The 26,665-nt window shown below is 47.9% G+C and overlaps 1 protein-coding gene across 3 annotated transcripts in view; it reads right to left on the minus strand.

Annotated features, from left to right (window-relative positions):
- Nucleotides 1-9,419: 9,419 nt before the first annotated feature.
- The window catches only part of LOC310701353 (sodium- and chloride-dependent creatine transporter 1-like), a 32,822-nt gene continuing 15,576 nt past the window's right edge, over nucleotides 9,420-26,665 (minus strand). For all 3 annotated transcript variants that reach the window (XM_083492117.1, XM_083492118.1, XM_083492116.1), the window contains exons 6-15: nucleotides 22,493-22,627; nucleotides 22,163-22,266; nucleotides 19,972-20,096; nucleotides 19,165-19,277; nucleotides 18,285-18,422; nucleotides 17,381-17,483; nucleotides 17,066-17,166; nucleotides 15,382-15,552; nucleotides 10,542-12,358; nucleotides 9,420-10,300 (exon numbers count right to left, since the gene is read on the minus strand). In XM_083492117.1, coding sequence (XP_083348243.1) covers nucleotides 12,212-12,358; nucleotides 15,382-15,552; nucleotides 17,066-17,166; nucleotides 17,381-17,483; nucleotides 18,285-18,422; nucleotides 19,165-19,277; nucleotides 19,972-20,096; nucleotides 22,163-22,266; nucleotides 22,493-22,627 — 1,137 coding nt within the window. In that variant the 3' untranslated portion in view covers nucleotides 9,420-10,300; nucleotides 10,542-12,211. The remainder of the gene's footprint in view (nucleotides 10,301-10,541; nucleotides 12,359-15,381; nucleotides 15,553-17,065; nucleotides 17,167-17,380; nucleotides 17,484-18,284; nucleotides 18,423-19,164; nucleotides 19,278-19,971; nucleotides 20,097-22,162; nucleotides 22,267-22,492; nucleotides 22,628-26,665) is intronic.

The raw sequence follows: 26,665 nt of genomic DNA on the forward strand, positions 1-26,665 counted from the left end.
TTATTATTATTATTATTATTATTATTATTATTTATTATTATTATTATTACTACTGCTACTACTACTACTACTACTACTACTACTACTACTACTAACTGGAGATGCCAGGGATTGAACCTGGGACCTTCTGCATGCAAGGCATGTGCCCTGCCAGCTGAGCTGCAGCCCTTCCCATGTACCTTACCTCCTCCCCCCCTCGCTTCATGCTCTGCTTGTGTATATTTTTAAATAGAGCAAATATTGAAAGAACACCGTGAGTGATCTCCAGTGTTCTCTTCTCGAACCCAAATAGCGCTGCTCCCGAATTTCTCACGGTTCAGAGGAGCGGAAGGAGCTTAGGCTTATAAAAGCCCCCAAACTGGTTTAAAAATACATCTGCTGGAAGTTTTTGTCTTGGGTTTTAATCTCTGCCATGATGAATTCGGTTGGTGGCTTTAGGATGACAGGGTTGCCTAAGGCCCCCCCCCAAGCCCCCGTCTGTGAAAACGGGGGAAGAATAATACTTACCTGACACAGCTGTCATAAAGATTACAAGATAATGCATTTGAAGGGCTTTGAACACTTGAAAACCCTTATACTGTACAAAGGCCGCTTCCGATTAATAAATATGCAGTGCAATATTTATTACAATGTAATGGGTAAATATGTATTTGAATATAAATTTCCATTCGTCTGTGTCATGTTACGGCACTTAAAATGGAAGCAATCTTTACTGGAAGGATACGCTTATTAGGCACCGTCAGTGCCTTGTGTGACTTGTAAATCAACCTTACGTTGGAGCTGGAATTCAGGAACTGGGGTACAGGTTTAGGAGTGCCATAGATCAGGGGTTCACAGTGGGAGAGCACAGGGTCCAGAGGGGTAAAGATCCAGTGCTTTCAAAAGGTTGCGGATGGTACGCCATCCCTGCTGATCCGAAGGTAGGCGGTTCGAATCCCCGCGATGGGGTGAGCTCCCATTGCTCGGTCCCTGCTCCTGCCAACCCAGCAGTTCGAAAGCACATCAAAGTGCAAGTAGATAAATAGGTACCGCTCCGGCGGGAAGGTAAACGGTGTTTCCGTGCGCTGCTCTCGTTCGCCAAAAGCGGCTTAGTCATGCTGGCCACATGACCCGGAAACTGTACACCGGCTCCCTCGGCCAATAAAGCGAGATGAGAGCCGCAACCCCAGAGTTGGTCACACCTGGATCTAATGGTCAACGGTCCCTTTACCTTTACCTTTTAACTGTGCTAGTGTGCGGTGGTTCAAGCGCTGGACTGGGACCTGGGAAACCAGGGTTTGAATCCCCGCTCAGCCACGAAGCTCGCTTGTCGGGCCAGCCACTACCGCTTAGCCTAGACTACCTCCGAAGGTTGTTGCGAGGATAAAATTGGGGGACGCGGGAAAACCTGTCTGCCACTTTGAGTTCTTTGGAGGAAAGGCAGGAGGAGATATAAGTAACAAAAAATCCTAGCATCTATATCAGGGGTCAGCAAACTTTTTCAGCAGGGGGCGGGTCCACCGTCCTGCAGACCATGTGGTGGGCCGGACTATATTTTGAAAAATAATAATGAACGAATTCCTATGCCCCACAAATAACCCAGAGATGCATTTTAAATAAAAGGGCACCTTCTACCCATGTAAAAACATGCTGATTCCCGGACCATCTACGGGCCGGATTGAGAAGGCGATTGGGCTGCATCCGGCCCCCGGGCCTTAGTTTGCCTACCCCTGATCTATATACAGTGGTACCTCGGGTTAAGTACTTAATTCGTTCCGGAGGTCCATTCTTAACCTGAAACTTTTCTTAACCTGAAGCACCACTTTAGCTAATGGGGCCTCCTGCTGCTGCCGTTCCGCCGGAGCACGATTTCTGTTCTCATCCTGAAGCAAAGTTCTCAACCTGAGGTAATATTTCTGGGTTAGCAGAGTCTGTAACCTGAAGCGTATGTAACCTGAAGTGTATGTAACCCAAGGCACCACTGTATTACCATTTATCCCAGTATATGTAGCCATGTATGTAGGCTGAGTCAAATTACTAGTCTGTCTAGCCCAGTATTGTCTACACTGGCTGGCAGCAGCTCCCCACGGTTTCAGGACGTTTATGGTCCCAATTCTACCTGGAGATGCTGGGGATCGAACAGTCAAGCAGATGCTCTACGACTGATCTTTCTCCCTTCCCCTGTAAGTGTCCATGTGTACCCCAGTATAACACAAAGCTCACTAAATGACCTTCAGCTAGTCATGATCTCTCAGATTAAGCTACGTTACAGGATTGGTATGATAAAGTGGGGAAGAACCAGGTTCTGGGGTCTTTGGAGGAAGAATGAGATTAAATGTCATGAATAATCCTTACTGCCTTCCCAGCAAGCCTCTGGGATAATCACACCGTAGCAAGCAATTGAAGGTAGCCGTCTCAGTCCATGAAAACAAAGCAATCCAACAGTAAAGTAAAACCCTCTTTTTAATAATTAGAAACGGCTAAAAAGTCACAGTGAAAGTGATTGAATTCTTGGCCAGCAAGATCTTGTTTAATCACCTATCCCTTTGGATTGCTAATTTTTGCCTGATTAACTCTAAAGTTAATATCCTTTCCATTCCACTGAGAGTGAGCTGCTGGTAAATCCGGGGACTATCCCTAGGAAACAGGGATGTCTGGTAACCTTAATTTAACCTGCATTTAAAGCTTTCTCAGAAGAATCCTGGGGGCTGAGTTTGCTGAGGGTGCTGTGGACTATAGTTCTGTGACAGGTGAACTACAGTTCCCAGGATTCCTTGGAGAAAGCCAACTATTTTAAACATATGGTACGTTTCAGTCTCTGTTTTCTTGAGCACTGAATACTGGTTCTGGGTGGGCATCTGGTTTCTGGAATGTCTTAGAGGGAGGGACAATAAAGGGGGAGCAAACTATGGCTCAGTGAAGCCATATTGTTTGTTACGGCTCTACGTGTTTCAGAGTTAAGAAAACAGATAAGAGGCTTCTTTGCAAATACTGTATAAGCAGCTTCTGTGTCTTTAACATCTGCCTGGCAGGTGGTATTTAACAGGAAATTCTTTTGCTGGCATGGATATGAAGGAATATGTTACGTTTCAAACCATGCCTTTTCTGTGTTTAACATTTTTGCTTTAATAGTTGCAACCCCCCACCCAAGGGACCTTAGGGTGAAGGGCAGGTAATACATTAAAACAAATAATAATAATCTCACCTGCTTCAGGAGCTATTGGCAGAAAACGGCCATTAGGACCACGAGTCTTAAAATCCATTAACATAAAAAGATTCTGTGATAGGCTTAGGAGTTCAGAGTAGCTAAAGATTTTTTGACAATGTGAACTTTCTATAGAGCCAACTCATGACAGTATATACTGTACAGTGGTACCTCGGGTTAAGAACTTAATTCGTTCTGGAGGTCCGTTCTGAACCTGAAACTGTTCTTAACCTGAAGCACCACTTTAGCTAATGGGGCCTCTTGCTGCTGCTGCTGCGCCGCTGCTGTGCGATTTCTGTTCTCATCCTGAAGCAAAGTTCTTAACCCGAGGTACTATTTCTGGGTTAGTGGAGTCTGTAACCTGAAGCGTCTGTAACCCGAGGTACCACTGTATATGTAACACGTTATATTCTTAAGAATCATGATACAAAGGTTGTCAGATGATATAGATAGATAGATGATAGATAGATAGATAGATAGATAGACAGACAGACAGACAGACAGACATAGATAGTAGATAGATGATAGATAGATCTCCTGAAGAAGCTATTTATAGCTTCTGCTTCTTCCCTGAAACACGCAGAGCTATAATAAAGAACCTTGCTTCAGTGAGCACCAGAGCTTGCTCCCTCTTTTTTTGTCCTTTTGAGGTGCTCCTGCCCCCTACACACACGTGTTCTCCTGCCCGGTTGGAGGCAGCAATGCTTCTGAATACCAGTTGTTGGAAACCACACAAGTGGAGAGTGCTATTGTACTCGGGTCCTTCCTGCTTGCCGGTTCACCATACAGGCATCTGGTTGTTGGCCACTGTGAGAACAGGATGCTGGACTATTATCATTATTATTATTTGTTGAATTTATATACAGTGGTACCTCGGGTTAAGAACTTAATTCGTTCTGGAGGTCCGTTCTTAACCTGAAATTGTTCTTAACCTGAGGTACCACTTTAGCTAATGAGGCCTCCCGCTGCTGCCGTGCGATTTCTCTTCTCATCCTGAGGTAAAGTTCTTAACCTGAGGTACTATTTCTGGGTTAGCGGAGTCTGTAACCTGAAGCGTCTGTAACCCGAGGTACCACTGTATTGCCCTATACCTAGGGGTCTCAGGGCGGTTCACAGAATAAGGTAAAGGTAAAGGTACCCCTGCCCGTACGGGCCAGTCTTGACAGACTCTAGCGCTCATCTCACTCTAGAGGCCGGGAGCCTACCGGAGTGGTAACTATTTATCTACTTGCACTGGTATGCTTTTGAACTGCTAGGTTGGCAGGAGCTGGGACTGAGCAACGGGAGCTCACCCCGTCACAGGGATTCGAACCGCCGGCCTTCCAATTGGCAAGCCCTAGGCTCAGTGGTATAGACCACAGCGCCACCCATCTCCCTCATGGTTGAGCATAGCAAGGAGTAAAATAGCTAAACTCCCATGCCCCCAAATGGTCTTGCAGCTGCTCAGAAGCACCCTTGGCTCCTATTTGCATTTTTAAGGAGTACAGTGGTACCTCGCAAGACGAATGCCTCGCAAGACGAAAAACGTGCAAGACGAAAGAGTTTTCCGTTTTTTGAGTCGTTCCGCAAGACAAATTTCCCTATGGGCTTGCTTCGCAAGATGAAACGTCTTGCGAGTTCGTTTCCTTTTTCTTAAAGCCGCTAAGCCGTTAATAGCCGCTAAGCCGTTAATAGCCATGCTTCGCAAGACGAAAAAACCGCAAGACGAAGAGACTCGCGGAACGGATTAATTTCGTCTTGCGAGGCACCACTGTAAAGGTAAAGGGACCCCTGACCATTAGGTCCAGTCGTGGCCGACTCTGGGGTTGCGGCACTCATTTCGCTTTATTGGCCGAGGGAGCTGGCGTATAGCTTCCAGGTCATGTGGCCAGCACGACTAAGCTGCTTCTGGCGAACCAGAGCAGCGCACGGAAACGCCGTTTACCTTCCTGCTGGAGCGGTACCTATTTATCCACTTGCACTTTGACGTGCTTTCGAACTGCTAGGTTGGCAGGAGCAGGGACCAAGCAATGAGAGCTCACCCCGTCGTGGGGATTCGAACCGCCGACCTTCTGATTGGCAAGTCCTAGGCTCTGTGGTTTAACCCACAGCGCCACCCACGTCCCTTTTAAGGAGTACTCATTAACAAAAATAAAGATACGGAGAGGGATATGCACAGAGGTTAACAGAGCTGCATTTGCGCTCCTGTTCACTACTATGCTTATGAAAGGGTCATTACTTAGATCTCTCCCAGATCTAAGTAATGCATCACTGTCAAGCCTTGTTGGACCTGTGTGAAGCTGAAGACGGCAGCAAGTAAGGTGCCCTAATGTGCTTTGCCTGCTCAGTTGAACTTCTCAGCAGATGGAGATGTTGCCGGCTGCAGCTCTCTTGGTAGGACATTATGGTTATTAATGGAGCAAGAGCTCTGCTGAGGCATGGGTCATTTTGGCGCTGTACGGCATGACTTTATAAAAGGAGGGCTCCTTTTTCAACCCTTTGTCCGGCTGCGGGGAAAAAGACTGGACTATTATGGATAGCCTCTTTAAGAGTAATGGCCCAGCTGTGCATTGCTGGCATGAACTTTGCAGAGGTGAGCACACACATACACCCCCGGCAAACTCAGGGTGAGGAAGGAAAGGAAAAGAAATATTCATGCAGATCTTGAGACTCTTTCACGATGTGGAGAGCTGGTGTAGTTTAGTGGCTAGAACGTTGGACAAGGACCTGGGGAGACGAGGGGTTCAAATCCCTACTCGGCAGTGAGGCTCACTGGATGGAGCCAGTCACTGCCGCTCAGCCTAGACTACCTCACAGGGTTGTTGGGGGGATTAAATGAGGAAGAGGTGAGAAAGCTACTTCTGCCCTGCAGAGGAGGTGGGATTGCGGGCGTCACCCCCCCCCCTGCGTGATTGGGGGAATCCCCGGCCTCGTCACCCCCTGGCCAGGCAATTGGTTGGCTCTGGGGGCGTGGCCTGCCCTATTTAACACAGACGCCTCCGGGGATCTCCCTCTTTTCCCGCCTACCAGCTGTTCCTGTTTCCCACCCTCCCGCCCTTTAAGGTTTTCGTTCCTTGACCTTGCTATGGACCTTGGTTGGTCGCCATTGAGGGGCCTGGTAGGAATTTTTCCACTTGGCAAATTGGCACCAGCCACTTGGTTTTCGCCTACCTCGTAGCAAATTGTTACAACTTTCTTGGTATTGGCAGTTAGGCATTGGTATTGGTATTGTTTTGTAGATGGAAGGGGGAGGAAGCGCCATCACCTGCCCTGCATATTGAAGAGTAGTCCGATAAAGGATTCGGGGGGGGGGCGTGGCCCTGTCCGAAGCCTATGGAGGTGAGTGTTAAGTTGGGGGTGAACATATCAGACGACACAGCGATTCTTCAAACAGCTCTTGTTTATTCACGGGCCAGAACAGAACTGAACTGAAGGGTTAGCCAGCCTGCTTATACAGAGCTCCACTACAACGCATCAGTAACCACTTTCTGTAACTATCCAATCACTGAACGTCACTTTCAATCCCTTATTTGCATATGTAGACCTGAGTGAAAACTATCTACAGTATCCCCCTGCTGGCCCAGGGTGAGAACTTCAGTACATAACAGTGAGGGCCTAAGGCATGCCCTGAGCGGTGACCCCGGGGGAGTTCCTAGTTGATGTGCATCAGCAGGACTCCCCCTACTGGTGGTTAGCCCTTCCTGGACTTCAAGCGGACGGGCTGAAGCTGGATATAGTCGGTTAGGACCAATGCCTAAGCCAATACCGCTCATCACCTGTAACCAATAAAGTTGTGGCCTTATTTAGCCCATTAACCTTAATAATTGTGTCATGTGTCTTTATTTCCACTGGGGGGGGGCGGCAACTCGCCACACAACCATGAGCACCACCTTGAGCTGCTTGGAGAAGACGGTGGGATATAAATTTAGTAAACAAGATGAGTACATTGTGCACAGCATTCTGAAGAATAACTTAACACCTCTCTTGTTTTTGTTTGACATCAATTTCTAGGTAGTGTTCATGGCTCAGGGTTGTACCTAATTAGTCATCTCCATTCATTTCAGTGGGTTAGTCTGAGCGTGACTTAACTAGACACAACCCTTAATAATAAAAATGATTTTAAAAAATAAATAAAATAATCTCAAAATGAGCAGTGGGTTGGACAATTTCCCAGTGGTGGTGTGTAGTTAATCTGACTCGGGGAACCTGGTTCAGCCAATCAGGAAAGAGGTTTGCTCACAGCTGATTCCTGCATTGGACTAGATGTCCCTCAAGGTCCCTTCCAACTCTACAATTCTTTGTAGGCATCGAGTCATTGTAGTCTAGGCTTGGGGAGAGACTGCATCACAGGATACTGAAAATGTTGAAAATTGGGAATGTCCCCATTTGAAACCCTGGAGAGCTGCTGCCAGCCAGTGTAGACAATACTAAGCCAGATGGACCAGTGGTAGGCGGCTTCCTATGAGCTGTAGCTCAGTGGCAGAGCACCTGCTTTGTATGCAGAAGGTCCCAAGTTCATCTCCAGGGAGGCCTGGGAGGAACCCCTGTCTGAAACCCTGGAGTGCTGCTGCCAGTCAGTGTATGCAATACTGAACTAGATGGACCAATGGGCTGACACAGTGTAAGACGGCTTCCAGGGTTGCCATCCTTTCATAAAGATGGTTGTGGTGCTCAGCGAGACAGAGAGAGGGGATTGAGGAAGAGAAGAGCAGAAGATGCTACAGCTGCTTCTCCTATTCATGGCAATACAATGTGCCAAGATACGCCGCTGGGAGAATTCAGCTAGCAATGCATTTGCCTGGCAAGGAAGGGATTGTAATAATATTTTACAGGCTTGAATGCAGCGTTTCTGCTGCCACCTTGTGCTCGTGCTCTGTGAGAGCAATGTTTTGAAGGCTACGCACTGCATAGCATTGCCTGCTATTATTTGATGTGTGTGTGTGTGTGTGTGAATTCCGCAAAAATGCCATTGACGTGATAATAGTTGTACTAGTGACCGAATTATACTGGACCACCAACATATCATTCTGCTTCATCAGCTGTTTTGCAATGCTTCCCTCAGTGTGATTCAATCATTGCCATCCAGAGAGGGACTTTTGCACTATAGAGCAACAGATGTGGGACCAAAAAACCCCAAGCAAACCCAACCTAACCCCACCTAGAGCATTTGTGGTGTGAAAAGTTACAGGGTTTCAACCAGAAGTTGCACGACATGCCTTGATAGGAAACAAAACAAGAGGTGCTGAGCGTGAGACCCTTAATCTCAGGTTTGTGGGTGCAAGTCCCATGTTGGGTGAAAGATTCCCCTCCACTGCAGGGGGTTGGACTAGATGACCCTCAAGGTCCCTCCCAACATGGCGATTCTATGATCCTATGTCTACCCCCAAAATCTTTGCATAAACAAATAGTACCAGAAGCAGGATTGCGTATAACTGCTCTGGTGCCATCATGAGCATGAATCATCATAATTTTTTAAAAAAAAATATGTCCAGAGGGACGTTCTCTCTATTTGACAGAAGGGACGGGACTTCTGCCACCAGAATCCAAAGTTGCAGGTGGTGGTGGTGGTGGGGAGATTCCCTTCCTAAGTAGGTCACCACAGCACTCTGACTCATATCAATAACTCTGGGCTGTCATCCCTCACTCCTTTCCCAACTTAGATCATTTTCTTCCTTTTTAATTCTTTCACCTTGGTCAATTTTCTTCTGGCCTGCTTTTGCCTGGCTTTCCAACACCTGACCCAGAATGCAAATCATGTACTACCTGGCAACCTGTTTCTTGTTATCACCCTGCTGTGTGGCCTGCCATTTTTAATGTGCTTCTCCACCCCACCAATCCCTTTACCCCCCGTTTTTTCGCATGTATGCAATTGCCATAAGATTAGATAGCGATCACTGGCCTGTTAGTGATGGACCCCGTTGTCGCCATTGTCAGTCAGCCATACCAGAAGCAGTGGTGGTGGCTGCTGCCGCATTGGGACTCGAGGGGCAGAAGGCAGGGACCCCCAAGAGCAGGTGGATCCAGAGCCAATGGTGGGGAGAGCCGACTAATGCTAATTTTTACCCCATCCTCCCTGCTGAGACGTACAAGGGCAACATGGCAACTGAGGAGGGGAAGGAAGCGGACATCGCCACCCCCTGGACTGGTGGCAGGCAAGGGGTGGCAGATTGAGGTTGGTGGGGGGCAGTGCCCCACTTGCCCAAATGGACTGACCGGAGGCGAGGCAGTTTTGACAAAGATGCAATTGACACAGGCAGAATCTCTCCCATATTTATTGTCAGGGGTTGGATCTGTACCGCAATTGGGTAGGTGACTGCGAAAACGAGAGAGAGGGGAAAAACCAAACCAAAAAAACAGGGAGCTGAGAATTAGGATAGCAATGGGGTGGTGGTGGTAGTGATTACAGCTTGGTGTGCAGAGGAAAATGGGCTCAGCCCAATTTGGCACAAACACTCATATATTACAAATACATACAATGGGGAGGTGCAGCAGCATGGCTGGGCGCTACAATGTGGAGGTGGAGTGGGGTGGAGAAGGGGCTGAGCACACCTGGGCAGGAAGCAGCAGCACGATTGCTGCAGCAGCTGTACGGCAGGGATAAATTCAGCCGGTGTAGCCTTTCTCATCATGAACAACTATGGACGCTTCCCGACTGCCTCTGTTTTCAGGAGGGATTCAATCACATACCGGCAAATGCGTGTTGTGCGGTTACGTTTGATTGGGAGGTCTTGCACACTGAACTCACTTCTCCAAAAGACCGGACTTTTTGCAGTAAGGAAAGTGACGGGGGAAATGCAATAGAAAATGTGGAGGGATAACACTTGCTCTTAGCTCCCTGCAAACAAATCAAGACGAATGCCCGGGTCATGTGGAAACGCCCTAAAAGTCGAAGCTTTAAGACAAAACAAATCTATTTTGATTATGAGCTTTTTCATGGCCTTAATAAATGTACTGGACTTTGAGGTGCCACCAGACTCTTTGCTGGTTTTTGTCTTGTGTTTTTTTCCCCTGCAACAGACTAGCACCCCTCTAGAATTTATCATCGTGGTGGTTTCCATTGTGACACCTCCAGGCTGCATCTTTTGAATTTATGCTTGTCAGGCAGATGTTAAAGCTACAGAAATAAAGCTGCCAACTCTGTTAAGTTACAGATAGGTAGCCGTGTTGGTCTGCCATAGTCAAAATAAAAAAATTCCTTCCAGTAGCACCTTAAAGACCAACTAAGTTAGTTCTTGGTATGAGCTTTCGTGTGCATGCACACTTCTTCAGATATCTGAAGATGGTATCTGAAGAAGTGTGCATGCACACGAAAGCTCATACCAAGAACTAACTTAGTTGGTCTTTAAGGTGCTACTGGAAGGAATTTTTTTATTTTAACTCTATTAAGGTGTGTGTGTCTCTCTGTGTGTGAGTGATGTGCTGTTCCCTAAGGGTTTCTTCCATGTTTGTTTGTGAAGGGGGAGCAGGACAGATGGTGATCTGCTTGTTCAAGACAACACCCACACACTCCATTTCCCTGGCACTCCCGTCCCCCTCTCTCCTATTAATTTGGGTAGGTTCCTTTTCCCTCTCCAGTGAGAGAAAGTTTCGGGAGTTCTGTCCTCCAATTCCAGCTGGAGTGGCCTCAGTCACAGCCTACCAAGAAACTACTGGTAAAGGCCAAAAAATGGGTGGCAGACATATTTCTCCAGGGGAAGGAATGCGTGGGGAAGGCAGCAGAGTGTATAAGGTACATTTATAATGGCAGGGGCAAGAAATGCTACCTGGGATATATTAAAAGGCAACTGCTACATGATCAAGATCACATAAGTGCAACCAAAATTGTGGGAAGGGACATGATTTGTGGCAGGTGGATTGGGGAATAAGGTACAAAAGAGAATAGGCCACACAGAGTACTGGAAATGTGACGGTCTTTTTCTGCTTTCTCTTGCAGAGTCAGGGAAGGATTAGAACCTGAGAGACAGGATGCCATTAGTATACCTTAACCAGGTAAGATCAGGCGGAGGATTGGGATATATGATGGGTGGAAAGAGTGGGCAAACAGGACTTGCCCCCGAGGATTAAAAGCACCCCACAGAAGGTTTAGAATCTAGCAGTGCTGGGTGGGTTTGGGGGAAGAGACCTAGTGGAACTGTACTGGGTCACTGTACTGGGGATAGTAATGAAAGCTGGGATGGAGCCGTTCCCTAAGGATGGCTGGGAATGGGGTGGCCCAGCCTATCTGGTACGAGGAAGTGAATGCCCTCCTTGCCTGAGGTTTGAGTGCTAATACTGAAACTATTGGATGAGGTGATCTTGGAGGAGAGGAGGTTAGCCTTTGCGCCATGTGGAGGAAATGTGGAAGTCTGCATGTGCTGGGATGCGTATGTGTGTGCATGGAGCCCTTGTCCCCTGCTGCTAGCAGCACCTCCGTCCTACCGATGTCAGACCAAGCCAACCTGATTTCACAGCTTTCCCATTAGTGGTATGAAGATGGCCTCCTAAGGTACACAGCCAAATTGCAAGCAGGCAGGTACGGTGCCAGCAGTTGGCCGAGTCAGGCATTGGCTGAAGGACCCACACCAGCCCAGCCACACCGCCATGCACCGCCTGCCCCAATGGCCCCCCCAGATGCATTTTAAGGGGGTGGGGGATAGGAGTGCTTTTGAACGAGAGCCAAGCTCAGCTCCCATCTGCAGTGGCCGCATGCCATTTGACCTAGAATGCAATGCCCCATCCCAAAGACCTGTGGCATTCATTGACTTCACAGATCTGCGGTCGGCCACCGCACATGGGAGCCAGGATTAGCCCCCGCCCCCAAGCCCTACTGCAGCAGAGTCACGTCTAGGGCCCTGGTGGAAGGTGGCAAGCGAGGCTGCCGACAAAGCGGAGAAAAGCTTGCGGCAGCCACTACCACCAGCCATCAGGGGTCTTTATTGACTTCTGGCGCTGGGAGCCTCCTGACTATGCGAAGGGCTGAGTCTCCAATACTGCCAACCTTTCCCGCTACCCCCAAACAGCTGACCTTGGTGCCCGGTGTTATTGCTAGAGGAAGAGGGTACAAGAAAATCAAATCACAGTCTCAAAAAGCGTGGCCTTCTCCAGGGGGGCTGCAGTGAGACTGTCTGGCGGTGGCAGCAGTTTTGTCTCCGCTTCAGGTGTCATGTATTCCAGGTGGTGGTGGCCCCAGACGGGGGTGGTCAGCAATTGCCAGCGCTGGGGGAGAAACGAGGCAGGAGAGTCAATGAGCAACTCAAGGCACAAGCACGTCCGTTTGTTCACTGTTTATTTACATAGAGCATTTTTTCCACCTCGCTTAAAAACTAGCACAGTCAGGGCCCTTACATCCGTTAGCCATCAGTACAACGGAGGGACTTTAAAGGAAAAGCCTAAAATGTTGCCCTTGCACAGAACTGTAGCTAGGTGATCTTGCGTCCCTGGCAGAACCGTCCAGATTGCGCGCCCCCCTAGGTAAAGGTAAAGGTACCCCTGACCATTAGGTCCAGTCGTGGCCGACTCGGGTTGCGGCGCTCATCTCACTTTATTGGCCGAGGGAGCTAACCAGAGCAGCGCACGGAAACGCCGTTTACCTTCCCGCCAGAGCAGTACCTATTTATCCACTAGCGCTCTGACGTGCTTTCGAACTGCTAGGTTGGCAGGAGCAGGGACCGAGCAACAGGAGCTCACCCCGTCACAGGGATTTGAACCACCAGCCTTCTGATCAGCAAGTCCTAGGCTCTGTGGTTTAACCCACAGCGCCACCCGTGCGCCCCCCTCAGCCACAGACAAATTAGCTCTTCTTTTTGCCTCTCCTCCTACCCACCTTCCTCCACCCATTTAATTCACCCTCTATTGAAAACCATTTATTATGAGACAATAATCAATATTTATATTTATGGACATATTTTTCGCCAATTTTGTGCGCGTATCCGAACCCCTGCCGGGGGCCCACCTCGCCAGTCCCTAGCTATGGCCCTGCCCTAGCGTACATTAAAACCAGCAACCAAGGCCAAATGAATGGCACACCAAAGCCAACCAACCAACCAACATCAATCTGGTGGCATGTGAAGACTTTTTTTTTAAAACAATCTGTCCAGGCATTTTCAGCATGGAGGGCAAACTGGTTTTAACAATAGTTTTTGGCTTTGCCACTCTGCTGAGTTTTATTGCACCTGTCGTGATTTCGTCCTGTGCTTTTTAACGTTTTCATGTAATTTTTTATACTTAGCTTTTTGCTGTCCTCAATGGCTGAAGGATGGCCTAGAAATCTCTTCAACGCGCAAATCAATCAACACACAGCCCTTCTCAGGACTAATAGGTAAAGGTACCCCTGACCGTTAGGTCTAGTTGCAGATGACTCTGGGGTTGTGGCGCTCATCTCATTTTACTGGCTGAGGGAGCTGCCGTTTGTCCGCAGACAGCTTCCAGGTCATGTGGCCAGCATGACTAAGCCTGTTCTGGTGAACCAGAGCAACACATGGAAACGCCATTTACCTTCCCGCCAGAGCGGTACCTGTTTACCTACTTGCACTTTAGTGTGCTTTTGAACTGCTGGGTTGGCAGGAGCAGGGACCAAACAACAGGAGCTCACCCCGCTGCGGTGATTCGAACCGCTGACCTTCTGATCGGCATGCCCTAGGCTCTGTGGTTTAGACCACAGCACCACCTGCGTTGGACTCAAAGGCCTCTGTAAATGGGAAGGTGTGTACACCTTTCCTAAAAAGTGGCAGAGAGTGAGCCAAGCGGGCATCTGTAGGAAGGGGGTTCCAAAATGGGGAGCCACAAAATTAAAAAGCCTGTTACAGAGGCCTCCTTCCTACCAGCGGGATGGGCCCCAGATTCAGTCTGCTTGGGAGTGTGAACAGCTTTGCCAGTGGCGTGAGAGTGTTGAGAGAAGTGGAAGTTCCTCCTGCTTCAATGGCAGAAAAGCCTCCCTCAAATCTTTCACTGTGGAGAATGGCACTGAAGCTGAGGCATGGAAAACCCCAGATCCTTGAGAACCTTGGAACAGGATCTCTAATAAGCACAGAAGCCCATTTGGCACCTGCCTCCCCAAATCTATGCTTGCATCTTCCCTGCGCTTTTAAAGCCTTAACGCCACCGCAAGCTGCTTGGCCAGAAAGAGGGAAGTACTGTATATATAACAGCTGCTTTAGCAACCGCAGAAACCGCTTCTGAGCTTTTATTTGGGTGACTGGAGATTACATCATACGGATGCTAGGCAGCTCCAAAAAGCCATTCTCCTCCCCAGGTCTAGAAGCATGGCTGGCTAGCAGCCTGCAATTCATCGTAGCAATCATGGCTGCGCCCGATAGCTGGCTACACAGTGTGCAGAGGAGGCTTGCATGTCTCATCTGTAAAACAAGAGGGCCGGCCCCTTTCACAGCCACCTTCATCAACAGAGGCATCCAGCTTGGAGTCAAGTCTGTGCTGTGCAAATTCCGTAGAGCATCTCTAAGGTCACACTGTCTGGGACGCGGGTGGCGCTGTGGGTTAAACCACAGAGCCTAGGACTTGACGATCAGAAGGTCGACAGTTCGAATCCCCGCGACGGGGTGAGCTCCCGTTGCTTGGTCCCTGCTCCTGCCAACCTAGCAGTTCGAAAGCACCTCAAAGTGCAAGTAGATAAATAGGTACCGCTCCGGCGGGAATGTAAACAGCGTTTCCGTGTGCTGCTCTGGTTCGCCAGAAGTGGCTTAGTCATGCTGGCCACATGACCTGGAAGCTGTACACCGGCTCCCTCGGCCAATAAAGCGAGATGAGCACCGCAACCCCAGAGTCGGCCATGACTGGACCTAATGGTCAGGGGTCCCTTTACCTTTACCTTAAGGTCACACTGAATGATTGCAAGCTGCAACAAGGGAAAGATAACTATGCTGGAATAAGCACCCACACCGTACACTTAAAGCACTCCTAAACCGCCTGACTCCCCCACAAAGAATCATGGGAACTGTAGTTTATCACAGATCAACAGCTGCTGGTACCCTTAAACTACAGTTCCCATGATTCTTTGTGGGGAAAGCCATGACTGTCACGGTGCTGTAAATGTATGGCGTGTGGTTGTGAGGACACTACTGCAGCCTCATAGCAACACCTAGACGGGTCTACAGCAAACTGCACCATCGCCAGGAAGCCCTGATGGGACACTTGGCAGGCTCAGCTTGCCAGCAGAGCAAGGTGCTTAGCAACTCCATCCTAACGGGTTGGGACTGGCCAGAGACGAGAGACTGATTACTCACCTGTTGGAAGGAGCCCTTGCTTCGCAGAAGCTTGTAAGCGACCGTGCAGGGGATGCAGAGCATGGAGGAAAGGGCCAGAGCCCAGCCAATAGCCTCACCCCACCATGGGTAGATGTAGGTCTTGTTGTAAGTCAGTGGTTGGTAGTTCACCACATGGAACAGGAAGATGCCCTAGTAATGAAGGAGGGAGGAGATACCAGAGATGATAATTTTTTTTTTTAGCCTTGGGTAGGGGGGATAAAGGTGGCAGCCAAAACCCAGTCCTAGGTCTCTTGTGCTCAACAAAACACAAACATGCTGCCATAGGCCTTATTGCAGGGCAGATTTGAGGGTAAACCATACGTGGAATGAGTCTGCCCCTGCGGCCAGATGGAGGTAGAAACTGTCTCTCGGGTCTTGTTACGCTGCCGTTTCTACGGGGATATACGCTCGGTATTTATCACTCCTGTTATACAAAAATCTCCAAATGGGTCCGAACTTCAATGTCTAAAACTCCTGGTAGAGGACAAGGATCTAGAGATCACGCTAAGGGTGGCCAAATTCTGTGCAACTGCCATAAAACTTAGGGAACAAGCTGTACTACCAAAATGATTAAGGTTTTAAATGACAATTTTAGGTTATATTTTAGTGATCAAGATTTAATATATATTTTTAACTGCCAGTATATCTGAATTGTCTCTGTTATACTCAATTGCAATTCAATGTATTCCTGTTGTGTTTTATGATTTTTTTGACATTGTAAGTGAGCCGGAACTGGTCTGTGACCGTAATAATAAAATTCATTCATTCACACCTTCTCAAATATCAATACACCTGGCTACAAGACTGAGGAGATCTCCTAGGAGATCTGTCAAAGATGCTTTAGTTGAGATTCCTGCATTGCAGGGGGTGCACTAAATGACCCTTGTATAATTCTAACTACGGAGAATGGGATAACCCTGCAGTCCTGCCCTGTAACAGGTTAGACAAATCCAGCATGAAGAAGAAGCGCCATCACATTTGAGTAAAGTCGGACAGATATTTTGCACAGTGCAGGGTAGAGGCCGTAACAACCAGTGTTCCTTAGCATCTACTGTACTATTTAAATGTAGGCAAATGACAAGTTTCTTTCAGCTGGGAATGAGGTAATCTAAAAACACCATCAGCACCATGCATACACCAGTACGGGGCCGCTCAAATATAGTCGCAGCAGTCAAATATTCCGGCAACGAGTCAAAACAATTGTGTGAAAAGCCAGGCTGAGTTAGCCCATGTTTGCAAGGGGGCCCTTCTCCTATTATTATTATTATTATTATTATTATTATTATTATTATTATTACTATTACTATTATTACTATTATCCCGCCCATCTGGCTGGGTTTCCCCAGCCACCCTGGGCAGCTTCCAACATAACGCTAAAATACAATAACCTATTAAACATTAAAAGCTTCCTTAAACAGGGCTGCCTTCAGATGTCTTCTAAAAGTCTGGTAGTTGCATTTCTCTTTGACATCTGGTGGGAGGGCATTCCACAGGGCGGGCGCCACTACCAAGAAGGCCTTCTGCCTGGTTTCCTGTAACTTCTTGCAGCGAGGGAACTGCCAGAAGGCCCTCAGCACTGGACCTCAATGTCTCGGCAGAACGATGGGGGTGGAAACGCTCCTTCAGGTATACTGGACCTTCTGCCCCACTGCTTACAACTCACCACACACACCACTGGGGTGATGAGGGACCAGCACCACTTCATGTAGGGCAGCGGCCGGTAGCCAATCATATGGGCAACATCGTCCATGAAGCGGTCAGCTCCTGCGCGGAAGAGCGAATCAGTTTTGGGCCTCGAGCCAGGCCGTCCCCTCCCGCACCAGCACCTGAAAAGGGCCCCATTCACAGCGCCCAAATCTCCGGCAGCCTTGGGTGGGGGGGGGAGCCAAAGCAAGAGTCAAGCAGAGGACTGTGCAGGGAGGGAAAGTGTTTGCTTTTCCTGAAATCTCCTTGCCCCTGTGTCTCCCTTGCCACTTACCATAGACCCAGGCAATCACCACACACTCCCAGAAGGCCTGCCACAGAAGGGTGATCCCGCTGGCTGAATAATTGTCAAACAGCTGAAAGACGTACATGCCGCCCTAGGGTCACATGGCACAGGAAAAGAACTGATTACCGAATACGCGCATTATCCGTGTTGCTTATTATTATTCCAAGAAGAGAAATGCCAGCCATGATGAGGAGTGGGGCTATGGAGGCAGGGCCACGGGGACTTGTGTCGACAGTGTATCACACAGAGACACGTCACACATAGAGAGAGACACTGGCCCCTCTCTGCATCTTCTAGCTCCAGCCATTCAGCGTGGGACTTGCCAAGGAACTGAAATGGTCCTAACCATTCATGGCTGGAACCTGATTCACGGAGACTTCTTTCGACAGGTTGATCCTAAGGATTGTGAGGGGACATGGGGAAGGTGACAACGCGGTAGTTACCCCATGTCAGTGGAATTCCCCTCCCCTGGAACAGTAATTCTCAAACATGGGTCACCCATTGCTGTTGGACTACAACTCCCATCATCCCTAGCTAGCAGAACCAGTGGTCAGGGATGATGGGAGTCGTAGTCTAACAACAATGGGAGACCCATGTTTGAGAAACACTGTGGCCTGAAGGTTGGCTGGAGTCCTAGCCAGAGCATCTCTTGCATGCAGCGTGATGGCTTTTCTCTTTGGAAAGCCATGGGTGCTGGTGGCGCGGAAAGGCATTTTTAACTGACTGCACCTTCCGAGTAATTCTTATTACTCAGGAGTTTGGACTGTGCCCAGGAGCTTCTGGTGGCCCACCCAGAAAACGAACTCTGCCCTAGCCAGCCTCCCCTCCCAGGCGAGCCTACGTAGCACTCACGTTTCGTATAGAAAGGGTTTCTCCCACACATCGGCCTCACCTGAGTCACCATGGAGAGGTCAATGATACAGCAGACAAGGCAGCAAATCGCAGCGGTGATCTCTCTGCGCGGCGAGCCTGCTGCTGGCTGCGGAAACAGGTCTAGGATGCCAGTGATGAAACCCTCCACTCCCACAAACTGGCAGGATGAAATAACATATGAGAGAGAGGTAAACTTGGCACCAGGTGCTGGTCTACGCTCTGCTTAACACAGAGGTGTGGAACCTCAGGACTGAGGTCCAGATGTGGCCCTCCAGGCCTCTTAACCTGGCCCCCGGGACTCTCTCTGGCCCTGCTTTGCACTCTGCACACACCCTGTGCCCCCTCAGCAGGGCAAACACATGAGTTCCATTTGCATTCAGGTGAACTGGCGAGTGCTGGTTCAGTCTCTTGTCTTCCTCTTTACGTGCTCTGTGGGCACAGCATTACGCTCCCATTTCCATCATGCCATTGTAACCTGCTCCCCATCATTCTTGCTTCGGATGGCATGCCCTCCCTCCCTCCTTTCCTTCCCCCCTCCCTCCCGGCTGCCAACTTCTTAAACACCTCCTGCTCCCATGCTTCCAACAGCAGCAGCTTCCCGTCTGCGGCTGTGTTAGCAAACCATAGCACAAACGCCGCCCACTGATTTCTGCAAGTAAAAGAAGCCGCTTTCCCTCTACGCCAGCCTTTCTCAACCTGTGGGTCCCCAGGTGTCGTTGGACTACAACTCCCATCACCCCTAGCTAGCAAGGCCAGAGCTCAGGGATGATGGGAGTTGTAGTCCAACAACATCTGGGGATCCACAGGTTGAGAACCGCTGCTCTACGCCATTTCTACATCGTGCCTCCCCCCGCAACGTGTTCTGCTCAATAAAAACACACTCCCCATGAGTGGCTTACCTGGCTGTCCAGCCCTAGGACCAAAAGCATGAAGAAAAAAAGTGTCGCCCAGAGAGGGGAGAGTGGCATGAGCGTCACAGCTTTGGGGTAGGCAATGAAGGCCAGGCCTGGACCTGCAAGAGACAATGTGAGTTAAGAGGGGTGCTGGCTGTAGCGATAGCCACCAGCTTGGGGACTGAACGGATTCAGGGAGGACGAGGCTACCCATGTCTACTAGCCGCACCTGTGGCTCTGTTCTGCCTCCACTGCCACAGGCATTACGCCTCTGAATACTGGGAAGCACAGGTGAGCAGGGTGATGCTGTGCTCATGTCCAGCTTGCAGGCTTCTCATAGGACGCTGCATGAAGGTGGGCCATTGGCCAGATGGAACAGGCTCTTCCTACATTCTCCCAAAATTCTAAGAAGTTACCTAAGCTTAGCATGCGAGAACACACCATTGGCCCGGCCGGTCCTGTTCTTCCCATTCTGATTGGCTGCAGTTCTCCGTGGTCTAGTCAAAGTTCTGCGCTGCTGCTTGAGGTTCTTTTAAATGGAGATGCCATTGAGCCTTGAGGGACACAGGGGAGCTGCCTTCTTCTAAACCAGACCAAAGCTCCATCTAGTTCAGTGCTGTCTACGCTGGCTGGCAGAGGCTCTCCAGGGCTTCAGGCAAGAGCTGTTTCCTGGTGCTACCTGGAGGTACCAGGTAGGCTTTGTGCTCTGCCTCCCAGCTATTTTGCACCCATGCGCCGCACCTTTTCATAGGGAAAGGGGGAAATGGGCTGATGAGGTGGGAATCGGAGGAAATCCCCACAGCTGGCGCTCACCTGACTCTGCCACCTGCGAGATGTCCACGCCCTGCTCCGATGCCATGAAGCCCAGGACGGAAAACACCACAAAGCCAGCAAAGAAGCTGGTTGAGCTGTTGATCACAGCCAAGACGTAGGCGTCCCTGTAGGGAGGATCAGGCAAGTCAATAGCCACAAGCCCACCCTCCACTCGGACCCAGTGGGTGCCCAGTGCCCTCTCAGGTCACCTCCCTTGCAAGAGGTTACAATGCCTGTACCATGTTAGAGCTGCCCAGGACGCCAGCCTGCCTGGAAATCACCCTTCCTTCCCTCTAATAAACCCAGTTGCCCCCTGCGGAGACACTCTGCACATGTTCCAATGTACTCTTGTCACAGGTTCTAGGACTGAATCTCACCACTAAGTATAGGTTGAGGGGTTCAAATTAAACCAGAGTTGGCTAGCATTAGATGGTAAAGGGTTCTTTTTTGGGGGGGGAACCAAGCAGGGGTAAGATTTTGCATCGCAGATGGCAGCAAGCAGTTGCATTAAGCAGTGCACAATATAGGCACAATCCAATCTTCTGCTGGAAGGAAACTCCCTCCTGCAGCTCAGCTGTACTGTGCTAACCTCTTGCTGCTGTCACCATGAAGTTGGAATAATAGAATTGTAGAGCTCTAAGGGACCCCTGAGGGTCATCTAGTCCAACCCCCTGCAGAAAGGGCATCTTAGGGCAGTGGTGGTGCATCAAAGGCTTCAAGGTATTGGGGTAGAAGCTTTTGCCGCACTCCACCCCCATATTAACTCCCCAACTCCACACACTCCCTCGAATATTGCATTCGAGACAAATTGTGTGTCCATTTAAATTTATTAATTTCCTTATTTTATCCAGATTTCCGAATTTGTATGATGTCATAGAGCAGGACTTGGCAACCTGTTTGATCTTTAGGGACACATGCAAACAGCAGCTCGATGGTTTGTTTCCTGCCCTTTCCTGCTTCCTGGCAGCTGACGTTGCCAGGGTTTAGTGTGTGTGTGTGTAGCTTTCACCTGCACCAGCAGCAAATTAATTGGGGGCAACCATGGAGGTAACTAGCAGACCACACATGACATGAAAAACCATATTGCCCTCTGGCGCCTGGTACTACGATCTGCAAAATGGAACACGACCAGTTTTATCGTGGCCTGATGATTATCAACTTGTGGTAACGCAGAGGGAGGGAGGCTTTTTTCACTCGTGGCATCACTGCTGCAGAATGCCCTCTCTGCTGCAGTGCGAGGGGCCCTATCAGTATTGGTATTCCGCCGGCTCCTGAAGGCACACCTGTTCAGGCAAGCTCTCCCCTGAGCTGAACTAGTGATTTTAATGGAATCGTTTTTTTTAGTATTTTCACTATGTATTAAAGTTGCAAGCTGCTTAGAAGACATTTTGGCACATTAAGTAGTATATAAATTAATAATACTGCTGACAAAGGTGAGAGTGGCGTCTAGCCTATGGGTTCGCACAACAGAGAAAACAGAGAAGTTTCATGGAAGGAAATATGCATATCTGTGCATACTCTGCACAGAAAGAACAAACAAACAGCAACCAAGACTTCTATGCTAAATGCGACCTAAAATCTGCACCAAGAAAAGCTGAATTCTGTGACCAACTTAAATGATCAAATCAAGCACATTTGCAGACATTTTCATCTTGCATAATTCATTCATCTTCTGCAAGTCATAAAAATGATACTGTACACACTGTGAGAACACATGCGCGCGCGCACACACACACACACACACACACACAATTTCAGCCCTGTATTTGTCGCCTTAGCTGTAAACCTGCTTTTAAAGAGGAGGGAGAGAGGGAATGGAGATGGTCAGGCTTCTGAATTCTCTGTACTGCACCAAATTCTGTACTTGTGCAGAATAGCAAAACACAGAAAAGGGGAAGCAATAAATGTGTTGGAAGATGACATGCGGGTTGCGGAATGGGGTGTGGTTGGGGACAGGAGAGAGATGAGGACCTAGTGGGTGCAGGGTATAGATGCCACTATTTGAAGAAGCCCTAGTAGCATTTTCAAGGCTTTTCTTCAAGACCACAAGGAGCTAGAAACAAACTCTTGTTTAAATAAAAGCAGTGCCTCCATCAGGATTCAGACAAAGCCAGCAGATTCCACACTTGGGGACTGAAAGCCATGCAGATCTCTTTTTAAAAGGCTACCCGTATGCGGTGTGGGGCCTCACCTGTAGCAGTTGTTGTGGAAGCGGTTGTAGCTGCCAAGTGCGGTCAGGGCTCCCAGCCCGATAGCATATGAGAAGAAGATCTGGGTACCAGCATCAATCCATACCTGGGGTGAGGGGAACAGCCGTGGTATAAACCCCACCGAGTGGGGGGGCAGAACTCTTGTTTGCATGACCAGGCCTGGCCTGGCCAGAGGGCAAAGGCGCAGTTAGATGCAAAGGCCTGCCTCCCTGCACACAGATATTGGCTACGGCCTCCGTTTCCCCAGCTGATTCCCTGTTGGAAACCTTCCACATCCCCTCTCTCTGTGAATGTGCCACCCCAGTTCTTACCTGAGCGACAGCAAGCTTGGTCCAGTCCGGTTTCAGGTAGTAGATGATGCCGTCAAGCGCACCGGGCAACGTCACGCCATGCAAGAGCAGCAAGATGAGAACCACGTAGGGGAAGAGTGCAGTGAAATAGACCACCTGCCAAGCAAGGTTAATAATAATTTATTATTTATACCCCGCCCATCTGGCTGAGTTTCCCTAGCCACTCTGGGCGGCTCCCAATCAAATGTTAAAAACAGTACAGCATTAAATATAAAAAACTTCCCTGAACAGGGCTGCCTTCAGATGTCTTTTAAAGATAGGATAGCTGCTTGTTTCCTTCACATCTGAAGGGAGGGTGTTCCACAGGGTGGGCGCCACTAGCGAGAAGGCCCTCTGTCTGGTTCCCTGTAACCTCACTTCTCGCAATGAGGGAACTGCCAGAAGGCCCTCGGCGCTGGATCTCAGTGTCCGGGCTGAACGATGGGGGTGGAGACGCTCCTTCAGGTATACAGGACCGAGGCCATTTAGGGCTTTAAAGGTCAGCGCCAACGCTTTGAATTGTGCTCAGAAACGTACTTGGAGCCAATGCAGATCTCTCAGGACCGGTGTTATGTGGTCCCGGCGGCCACTCCCAGTCACCAGTCTAGCTGCCGCATTCTGGATTAATTGCAGTTTCTGGGTCATCTTCAAAGGTAGCCTCATGTAGAGCGCATTGCAGTAGTCCAAGCGGGAGATAACTAGAGCATGCACCACTCTGGCAAGGCAGTCCGCAGGCAGGTAGGGTCTCAGCCTGGGTACCAGGTGGAGCTGGTAGACAGCCGCCTTGGACACAGAATTAACCTGCGCCTCCATGGATAGCTGTGGGTCCAAAATGACTCCCAGGCTGCGCACCTGGTCCTTCAGGGGCACAGTTACCCCATTCAGGACCAGGGAGTCCCCCACACCTACCCGCCCCCTGTCTCCCAAAAACAGTACTTCTGTCTTGTCAGGATTCAACCCCAATCTGTTAGCCGCCATCCATCCTCCAATATTATTATTAGGACATCGCCAGCACCACACTGGTGGGCTGTTGCACATGGGTGTTGAGTGGCTGCATTCAGATTGGTGGGTTGCAAAGGTGTGGGTGCCTGGACTGCAGGAGGAAGGGATGGGGCTCATGTTAAAAATGTGTCTTTTTTACTGGGAAATGATATATAATGAAATGAAAAGGATGTTTAAAATAACATGGGGGGGGGGGAGAACCCAGAAGCCTTTCTTCTGTGAATTATAGGGATAGAACTACCTAAATTGTATAGAAATTTATTAATGTGCACGACTACAGCAGCAAGAATGTTAGTTGCCCAAAAATGAAAAGAAGTCGCCCCAGCAAAGGAAGAATGGATACAAAAACTTATGGAATATGCAGAAATGGCGAAACTTACCGGAAGAATAAGAAATCAAGGGAACAAACCTTTTTTTAATAAAAGAATGGAAATGGTTTATTGAATATTTACAGATAAATTGTGAACAGATAAAAACACTGGCAGGATTATTGTAATAACCTGCAGCTATGTGAGAGTATATAAATAAAGAAGATAACTAAATGAGCAAGTTAAATTTATTATCTTCTGAATATCCAGATTAATTTAAGGAACCGTAGAAAGAGGGGGAAGGAAGTCAAGTTTTAAAATGTCAAAATGAATGTAAAATCAGTGAAATGTATATATTTGAAATGTATAAGTACTTTACTTATTTTTTAAAATTTGTCTTTTTGGCTGAGAGACATACTAGGAAATTATTTGTTGAGCACCACAAAAATGCGCATTTCACAGAAGAAATGTTTGTGATGCTCAGAACGCCCATCCCAAAAGACAACACACACACACACACACAGGAGAAATTAGGGCAACTGTGGTGTCACCTGATACAAGAGCACTGGCCATATAACATCTCACTCCCATCCACATAAAGAATTAACGCCAGATGCGATAGGACGCCAGTTGCATTTGCTTGTATTTAACGGCCATTATGGTATTTTCTTACCACTGCTTACGCAACGTTTTTTTCATTCACCACAGCAATTGTATAATGACAGTTACTAGCTGACGTCGTGTGTGGCTGGGTGGGGGTTGGCCTTCCAACAAACACCAACCGTGCAACCACCGTCAGAAAATTATTACAGGCCCGAGTGCTAAATCGGAAGGAGGAAGTGACAGCATGTTCTCAGATTCTATCTTCGCTGGGAGTTTTTTTCCCTTACAGTTTCTGAACTACAAATAACAAATTTCATGGCAGAAATGACTGGCAGAATCCGAGACCAGGGAGAAGAGTCTGTGAAAGAAGACTGGAAGAAATTCAAAGACTACTTACAGAAACATTGTAAAATTAATGAATGTTAGAAGGATGTTGGATAGAAACTAAGCGGTTTCCAGCTGTAATGCTTTAAGAGATATGGGGGAAAAAAGAGGTTTTACAAATGGGTAAAAGTTTAATGGTAAGGATTTGCTGAACTAACAAATCGAACTGGAATACAAAGAAGGGAGGTATGAGGAGGTCCGAGGAAATAAGTGTATGGAAGTTATGTTATTGAAAATTAATGTGTGTTTTTAATTGTTTTTTTATTTTTCTTTTTTCTTGTTATATCTTAAAAACTTTTAATAAATATCTTTTTTTAAAAAAATACAAATAACAAATTTCAGCATTAAGATGCCGATGGATCCGTCATTAGTGACCGTATTGCGCTCCCTTTGTGTTATTATTGCCAATATACACTTGTTATCAGTGGAGCAGTTAACGTAATTTTAGGCTTTAGGCTTATTATGGGTTAGGGAGAGAAAGGGTGCTATTTAAAAGGTGGGGGAACCCTTTTCAGCTTGAGGTCCACATGGCCTCATGGGGAACCTTTAGGGGGCCACATGCCAGTGGTGGGTGGAGCCTTGAGGGCATAGTGGGCGGGGCAACAGCTGCACACATGCCAGGCTACATGGCAGCCCCGCAAAAGTCAGACACACCCATCTCTCCATCCATAAAACAAGAGACGTTTTCGTCGTATTATTAATATGGAGGAATGGTAGTTGAAATTACTGGAGACAAAGTTGATAGGTTTTGGTTAGGGAAAAGCTATTGCTGAAATTATTAATAAATAGAGAAGCGCTTCTGGACTTTTTTGTGTAAAAGGAAAATGGATTAGTCTGAGACATTTGGCTGGGAAGATTGGGAAAATATTACCTAACAGAAAGTAGAATTGCTGGATGTCATTCTAGAGTGGATATTTTGAATAATTTCTTTTTCCCCCCAAATTTTTTTTATTGGTTTTCCAAATTTATAGCAAACATAAAAGAAAAACATTACAATATAAAAAAGACAAACAAACAAACAAACATTTATCCTAGCTATTATAATCTCACTTTTGATTTCGTTGTTAGATGACTTCCTCATATCCCCCTAGCTGAATTTCCATGTAACTCATTGTAGCAGTTTTCCAATACTATTTTCAAATAAAATTAACTTAGTCAATTAACATCTTTCTTTCTTTTCATTTTCACTTCTACCCACAGTGTTATGCAATTTAACATATTTACGGTAACTCCTAAGCCAATTTGGTGCTTACAAATAGTTCTACTTATGTTATCTTAGAATATTTAACTAAATACTCCTTAACTTTCTTCCATTCTTCTTGGTACTCCTCTTTCTGTTCGCGGATTCTTCTGGTCAAGTCGGCCAGCTCCAAAAAGCATTTTGAATAATTTCTTTTATGTAACTGACAGATGGAAAATTGGAAGTCTTTCCCTCTTTCCCCCCCTTTTATTTTTTGGGTTTTCCTTTGGTGTTTTATTTTCTCTTTCTCTGTTTTTGCTTTTATTTAGATTATTTTCTTTTATCTTATTGTATAATGAAAAAACTGTAATGAAATCTTATTTTTAAAAAACCACAAACAGGCATTAGCACTATTCAAGGGCATAATCCTGGCAGCCAAAAGCACTCACAGAGGGCAGACTGGCGAGTCTTGATGGTCAAATTGAGATGCCTGGATGGGAACGTTCAGCCCCCCCAGGTGCCTGAGGCTCCCCACCTGAGGCTGCTTTAGGTGGTCTTGTGTACTGTTTACTTCAAAATGTGTTATGGCAGCCCTGCTACATTTGGGGGGCTGTCTTGATGAGCATAGTCCTGAGCATCTGCCCTAAAGTCCTGCCCTGATGCCATAACTGACTTTTT

This window comes from Podarcis liolepis (assembly GCF_965112155.1).
Source record: "Podarcis liolepis genome assembly, chromosome: 2".
Taxonomy (NCBI): Eukaryota; Metazoa; Chordata; class Lepidosauria; order Squamata; family Lacertidae; genus Podarcis; species Podarcis liolepis.